Below are 7,791 nucleotides of genomic sequence, written 5' to 3'. Positions count from 1 at the left end.
TATATATATATATATATATATATATATTCAGATTCATACGATAAATAAAAATCGGTCGAATCACATGTGATTTTAGTGTAAAACCACATGTGATTCACGCGACTTTGATTGCGACCTGAGGTCGTGTGTCACATTACCTTACATGGACCGTTAATGTAAAAATCACATGTGATTCTACACTTGATTTGACTGTTATTTTATTTGACCATTGTTTTCGTTTGAATATATCTCTCTTTATATACATATATGTATGTATGTGTGTATGTATGTATCGATGATGAATAATTTAATAAAATATTGATGCTGAATTTGAGTCGATACATTCCTAATTATTTATTTATGTAATAAGTCGATCGATATTAGATTGAAAGAGACGGGGTTTATATTATCGTGAATAAAGGTTATTGGATAAAGTCGGTTGAGGATATAATTATTAAATTTATTTTATTTTAATGACACGCCTAAGTTAATTAATAATTGTGATTAAAGATATAAAACTTAACCCCAGCTCAATTTCCACTTGTACCTTTATCTTTTTGGTAATAATGGGTTTAATTAAGAGCTAATGCTGGCTACACTCATTCACTCATGACTCATGTTTTTGTTGTTTTACAATTGTGGAGACAAGGGTACTCCAGCTTGCCCCTCTCATCACCAACAATGTGACTTTCATCTTTGGTGAGCTTTGAACCATTGACCCTTAAGAAAGTTAAGATAAACCACAAGATGTCCTTAGGCTATTGACCTCTAAGAAGGTTATAGCTTGTAATGCTCATGTTTTTGGTTTTAACGTCATCAACCTTTTAATGTGATTATTGTTTACTTGAGATCGGTTTAAAGTGATAATGAAAAGAAAGTGAGTTAGGAGGTGTATAGTGCACACTCACAAATGATTGGCCCTATCACCTTAGATCGTTGAAGGACGGGAGTGAAGGGAGTTGCCCCCCATCGTGGGGTCATAGGGGCGACACCCCGAGGTTTATGAAAAAAAAATGTGGAGTTGTATTTAGTGATTTTTAAGTTTCGAGAAGATCTAGACTAAYTTTAGGAGGTTGGAAACCTCCTTGAAATTGCTCTCGAGCTTAGTGGAATTTCACTAAGTATAGATATGAGGTGGTGTGATCAAAATTCTGGTCCTCTTGATCAGAATTCTGAGTTATCGTTGAAAATTCTTAGGTGACATTTGTTTTTTAAGATCTGTTCAAATCTTCTTATTTCACTTTTAATCGATAAAAGATTGTGTTGAAAACTGTTTATTTTTGCAAATTGATAAATGTCTAAATTTGTTTAGATTGTCTATTTTACTTATTAGAAAATTATATGTTGAATTTATAAATAAATTTACACAATTTCACATATTTATTCATCCTCGTTACAAAATTTACTTCTAAATTATATAATTAGTATTCAGTTAAAAGAAAATATGTCATTAACGGTATTTTACATATTTAAATCCTATTAAAACGCATCAATTGAGAGAGGTAAGGATCGATTTGGTAAGAATCGATTGAGAAATGATCGATCAAGGTTGATCGATTGAGAAACGCCTTGCTGAATGTTTGGAGAACAATAAGAAACAAATAATAGATTGGTTTGTCTCTTACCAGATAAGAATATAAGAAGACATAAGTGCCTCTAAAAGATTGGAAAAAAACAAACAGTCTGAATGACTCTACCTCTTAATGAATCAAACATAAGAGACTAATAAGTGCTTTTTTTAAAACAAACAAGGCCTTAGTTCAAATTAGAGTTAGAGCAATCAGAGCTCTGGACAATGGAACTAGAGATCTGGTCATAGAATAAGAGCTTTGATCCGAAGAAATCTGACCAAGTCTTATGTAGTGCAACCACAGTTCGGTACATGGAACAAAGCTCTGGATGTTATCTCTGATTCTGATATAACTGCTTCCAAATCCTATCTATTAATGGTTATAACTACTATACAGTTACGTTCTAAACCTTAGTCCTTCAACTTTATTGCAAAGGTTGGAAGACGATAGCAACAAAATGACCACAAACTTTACAGCAAAAAAACCAAATGAATTAACAAATGTCCTAACAGATCATTCGGACAAGACTGGATTGAACCTTTACGACACGATTACAGTTAGATAGATATGTGACAAAAACAACAGAGTTGTTAGAGAGCAAACCTTTCGACCGCACCTTTTTTTCTAAGGAAATCACACGGGTGGGAAGTATCTGTTGAGATTGAAGGGTAATGAGTAGAACTCTTCGCTTCTGGTGTCGGTCTTGAAGGAATGGAACTTATCCCACCAATATTTGCCCCTGTCTTTCCTAACGGAACTGTCTTTGTAGTGAAGCGTGTTATCCAGAAAATACGCCAACAACGCAGCTACAAAAGCTTCCGATGAGAAAGGAACGTTCACCATGTTGTTGAACTACAAAATAAAACGAAATAGATGACATCATTCGAGGTCATTATGATGGCAAAAAGGTAAATGGCATTCACTCCAACAACTGAAATGAGCGTTTAATATGCAGACGGGACTAGACTAGCAGGTAAAAGAATTGTGGAAGGTTTTAGGTTTTTATCTCGACAAGGGTAGTTTGGTAATTACCAATTTGGTTTCATCTCCCTCAGTCCTGTTCTGTCCCAGTTTATAATCGCTCCAAACGTGGGACAACAAGTTTTTGTTCAGTCATGTTCCATCATGCTATGCATACCAAACGCACTCAGAAATGCTACAACCCTCGGTTACAGAAACCCAAAATAGAGGCACCCTTTGACTTTTAGGTCAAACCTACTAATCTTCAAGTTGAAAATCGATACAGATATTATAACAAATTTTAAGAATTCAATCATCTATTTGTGGTGGTTGCTATAGATCCTAATGTGGCCATCCAATTTTCTTCATAATTCTAAAGGATTTGTGAGTTCTCAAAATTATTACTAATCTGTTTGACCTCAAAAGTCAGACTAACAGTCTGAGAAAGACTGAAATTTTGGAGATATTTGCCAGTTACAGTAATCGATTCATACCCATCTTGCAGACGTGTGGWCAGGGCCGTAACCGTTGATCGCTTCATACTCGTTGAAGTACTGGGGCACAGACAATCCYAAAAAGACCGAAAATCCCAGTATGAACTTTGTTCTGAAGGTGTTCAGATTGCAGAATTGAAGGAAACTAAGGCCTGCCGCACCTGTGAAATGACATAATTATCCTCRGCTCTACCAAACAAAGCGAGAAAGAAGTGGACGAATTTGGAAATTCACATGAACTTACCCACGTAAGCGAAGAGAAGGCAATATAGAGCAGCAACAATGGGTGCCGGTATTGAAGCAAAGACTGCTCCAAACTTACCTGCATGATCATGTAGCATGTTTAACGATTTTAYAGAATATGATACCCGGGAAGGTTCAAATGAAAACCGTMAATACTTTTGAGAGCAGGGAACCAACTATTCTATTGTTATTCATGAYAAATATCACTAATATTAAATTGAAGATGAATTCATGATGAATAATATTCTTGAATATTATAGGGTTATTCATGTGGTTTCGTTAGGTAAAACTTGCCAAGAACTGAAAAGAAGATCATGAACCCGGCWGAAATCTGCACGACTCTTCGACTGCCGATACGGGTCAAACCCAAAAGACCAGAATTCTCGCTGCAAGGTAGCGAAGAAATGTTTTTGAGTCAAAATCAATTCGGAAAATTGCTATWAGAAGCTGAAAAGTTGTAGTCTTTCGACTCACATAGATACTGAAGATCCATTTACAGTTCCAAACAAGCCCGACAACAATATGCCAATTCCCTAGCAATGAAGACAAACAATCAAACACATACTTCAATTCATATTTCAGGAGTCAAATAGTCAATCTTTGACTTCTGATTGTAACACGGTCCCACGGCCATCCTGGTGGAGGAAAATCACAGCGTCCCAGAGGCAGGTGGATGGTGCCTATATTTAAACCCGAGACCTCACTTATGGATTCTCACCTCCTTATCATCGCTAGATTCAGTGTGAGACTTTTCAAACAGATGACATGCGTACAATCTCCAAAGGTTATTGTGCAGCAACTTCTAATAATGTGATCACAAACGAGAGAAAAAATCGATAGTCACCTGCCAACCTACACCTCGGCTTAGAATAGATGGTGGCAAGGGAGTTGCACTTGCATATCTTGTAATTGCAATGAAACCTCCGGTAGACTGATCACACCATTGGACACATGCAAAAGATGTGAAAGAAAACCAATAAACTAAAGGAATAGACGGTGTAATCCAAAGTGCATGTCTTAAAACATTATTTAATTGACTGTTGTAATCCCAGTCACTTTCATGTTCATTCCGAGTCTGAACCAAACAGCCACTAAAATTAAACAAGTCTTAATAGAAAAAAATTCTTAAAAATTTAATGAAAAGCTTGGATTTTATATGTTGATAAAAAGAAAAAGAAAAAGAAAAAAAGAGACCTCCACAAGAGCAACAAAAGCAGCCATCATCATGGCAAAAGCTTCACCAGCATTGAAGGACGGTGCACCCCATTGGAAAGGATATGGAGCACTTATCCTGAAAATGCAGTCCCATATTAATTAGCAATAAAGAATGTTTCCATATCAATGGTCTTTGTAAAGAATGTTCSGTGAGACSAGCCACTTTTCGTGAGACATACTGTGAAGGTTTGGTATGTGTTTCCTGTGAAGGTTTTCTTCATGTTCTTTTTCATGTAAAGGTTCGGTCGTATGAAGGTTCAGAGTTCTGCKGTGAAGATTTGCTGTTTTTTGCTTCTACGATGCGGTGTTTTCCTGTGAAGGTTCGGCGAGATAAAGAAGCTTCATCCAAGGGCTCACTGTGTGTCTCATGAAACTGCTTTATCTAGCATGATCTGTCTCTCTCCACACACACACACACACACACACACATATATATATATATAATGGTAATCAAATGAGAACCACAAAAAGGTTACAAACCCGTGTGGACCGATATAAAAATATTTTTTACATGATCTTTATCATCAAAGACTATGATTTAAGATACTCTTTCATATACATATTTGTGTTCACATAGTGAAAATTTTACATGTGAAACAAAAAATACACGTAAAAGATTTTCGCTTTGTGAAACAAAAATACATGTAAAAAGCTTCACATTAGGAAACAAATACATGTGAAACTATTACATTATGAAACAAATATATGTGAAATAATACCTTCAATCCTTGCATTGCTGAAAAAAATTCATGCAAATTTGTAGATCGGTTCTGACGAGTTTATAACCATTTTAGTTTATAACCATTTTAGTTTATAACCTTTTTATGGTTATCATTTGATTTTCCTCCTCTATATGTAATGGGAATTATTGCTACGTAGTGAAATATAATAATGTCTTCTGACCAGGGAGCAGCGTGAATTAGTCCAGCGCGATCCGTACGACAATTTGCTTGTGTCCTTAATCTTGTGTGGTTGTAGGTACCACTAACCGTAAGTATGTGAGCGTAAATCCAAACTACTGCAACAGAGATCAGAACAGMAAAACGGTCGAATATAGCCTTTCCCGAATGCATCATATGGGATAGGTACTGCACATATCAATTTAGAAAACTAAATTGATAAAGAAGTTGTAGCATACAGCAAAGTTTCTATTTTTTCAAAATATTACCTGAGATAGAACAACTAGAAAGATGAGCTGAGGCAGCCCGATCTCGACACATCTGGCAACCTAAACTTACAAAAGAAAATTCGGATCCAATTGATATAAGTGTCTATGAGACCGTATGAATACATTATGCTGTTATAAATGTGTATCCATATTTACGCACCCCAGGAAATCCAAATTCATATAGTCCGAAACCAGCAAGAGCGACCAAAGGAACAGCCGAAAGTGGACTCAAACACCTACAAAGATGAATGATGGTAATATAAATGAACAAAACCATGTAATCGTTGGAGTCCCACATCGGCTAGACTTATTCTCTCTACAGTGGCTTTTTTGGAGAGTTCTAATGAGGTTCCATATATTTTCACATGGTATCTAAGCCAGAGTCTAACACATCCTAGGGACTCAGACACACTATTTTGCCTCCGTTCTTGGGGCACTGTCTAGCCTCCGTTTAAGGGAGCGTGATGGGTCCCACATCAGCTAGACTTGGAACCTTCATCCTTTCCTGAAGGGTTGTAACATAGTGAATATTTCTATGTCACTAATATATTTTTGCCAAATTTCAAATTAACCTTGCAACATTGCGCCAGAGGCCACTGAAMCCGAGAACAATCTGAACCGTTGAAGCAACAATGAGCGCACCCTGGATCGCACGCATTGTCTTCTTAAATCTCTGAGCAGGGAACAAGAACAAGAACAAGAACAAGAATCAACACATATTTTAGGCAAGATTGTCAAAAGTCTATGTTTCTGCAAGCATACCACCCAAAAACCAACTATCGCCGTATGGCTCAGATAATGTTAATCTAGTCATATGAGTTCATTTATGCCATTCAACATTTCAACATTCTCATTTTCATTTTCGTCAACAAACAGGTTCAACTGATGTGACCCATAAAACAGAGGAGGGAGAAAGATTCATTTAAATATTCAAACACTCGAGATAAAAAGATTCAAAAGGATTTGATTCACGAACTGCAACGGGATCCGGATCGCTCCACCGACCAGAAAGGATAATCGATATGGTGGGTGCAACATAAGTATATGAACCCCCAATGACAGCAGGTAATCTGGTCCCAAACATGGTCTGCAGCAATGTGTTCAATCCAGCAACAAAAAGCAGAGTTTGAATCACTTTGGCTTTCTCCTCCTAGAGTTTGAATAACAAACATAGATAATCAAGATATGAACAAGATGTCTTATATTTTTGGGTGATTAATTGTGATTGTGAAATCACACATACATTGCCTCCACCCATCTGTGGAACAAGAGCAGTCGGAATGATAACCGTTGTGCCAAGCATTACTAGATAATGCTGAAAGCTGAGCAGCACAGCCTCAGCTGCACCCACATAAGCAAAACATCAAACAGATTCAATACAAACCTGCTATCGATAAAGGGCAATATTCATAAAGCTAGCCTAACTAATTGTCGATGAGTTTGTTCTTAATTAGCGTAACAAATGTTAAATTCTTCCTTAATTGTAGCTATTTTTGCATCTATATATCAAGAATTCCGTAGAATTTCAGAAGGAATACAGGTAGATAAATGATTCGATGGGTGAATGAATGGATTAGTAAGAAAGTGACGTACGCCATGGGGGTGGACTTGTAATGCAATAGGAGACATTTGGAAGCTGATCTCTTGGTGGGTGTGGTGCCAAAAGCTCGTCGGGTTTTGCTGCTCCGGCCATATGTTAGTTGGTAGGAGAAAGAAATTGGTGGAAGAAGAAGAAATGATGAAAGAAGCGTCGAGTAGAAGTGTGTGCAGTCGGTAGTAATATGGTGTGATAAGGACAAATACGGACGTAAAATATGCGTCTATGTTTAGCATTACACCATATATGTATCCAATGTGGTTGGAACAATGAATTTTAACGATTTTGAAGTTTTATTGGTTTTATAAGATAAAATTTAACGATGATATAAGTTACCTTTGGTCTTTATATATTAATAAAATTTGAATAAATAAGAGTTATGGTTCCAATTACAGACTATCGATGAAAAAAATTGTATGACAGTTTAAAATCCAATATATTTAAAATTCAACATATTTAAAATCCAACATATTTAAACAACTCCACAAATGTGTTCGATTTACAGCAAGAGCAAAGAACGAAGAAACTTGAGTTTTAAGATAAACACTCAAAACCAATAAAGAA

The 7,791-nt window shown here is 36.3% G+C and overlaps 1 protein-coding gene across 2 annotated transcripts; it reads right to left on the bottom strand.

The window, feature by feature from the left end:
* Positions 1 to 1,957: 1,957 nt before the first annotated feature.
* LOC112509278 (nucleobase-ascorbate transporter 6-like) lies at positions 1,958 to 7,378 on the bottom strand. Of its 2 annotated transcripts, XM_025114146.1 has the most exons (14): positions 7,224 to 7,378; positions 6,874 to 6,971; positions 6,607 to 6,780; positions 6,203 to 6,303; positions 5,791 to 5,866; positions 5,631 to 5,690; positions 5,366 to 5,550; positions 4,442 to 4,538; positions 4,092 to 4,178; positions 3,722 to 3,780; positions 3,542 to 3,633; positions 3,249 to 3,326; positions 3,005 to 3,165; positions 1,958 to 2,402 (listed from the first exon to the last, which is right to left on the bottom strand). In XM_025114146.1, the coding sequence occupies exons 1-14, from the start codon at positions 7,321 to 7,323 to the stop codon at positions 2,184 to 2,186; spliced, it is 1,587 nt and encodes a 528-aa protein (XP_024969914.1). In that variant the 5' UTR covers positions 7,324 to 7,378; the 3' UTR covers positions 1,958 to 2,183. The 2 variants fall into 2 exon arrangements, with proteins under 2 accessions (XP_024969914.1, XP_024969915.1); XM_025114147.1 differs by lacking the exon at positions 6,607 to 6,780 and having other exon boundaries at positions 7,224 to 7,352.
* Between the last annotated feature and the right edge of the window lie 413 nt (positions 7,379 to 7,791).

Source organism: Cynara cardunculus, assembly GCF_001531365.2.
Source record: "Cynara cardunculus var. scolymus isolate 2C chromosome LG 3, CcrdV1, whole genome shotgun sequence".
NCBI lineage: Eukaryota > Viridiplantae > Streptophyta > Magnoliopsida > Asterales > Asteraceae > Cynara > Cynara cardunculus.
The sequence above is the reverse complement of the archived record's forward strand: the minus strand, read 5'-3'. Positions and strand labels throughout refer to the sequence as shown.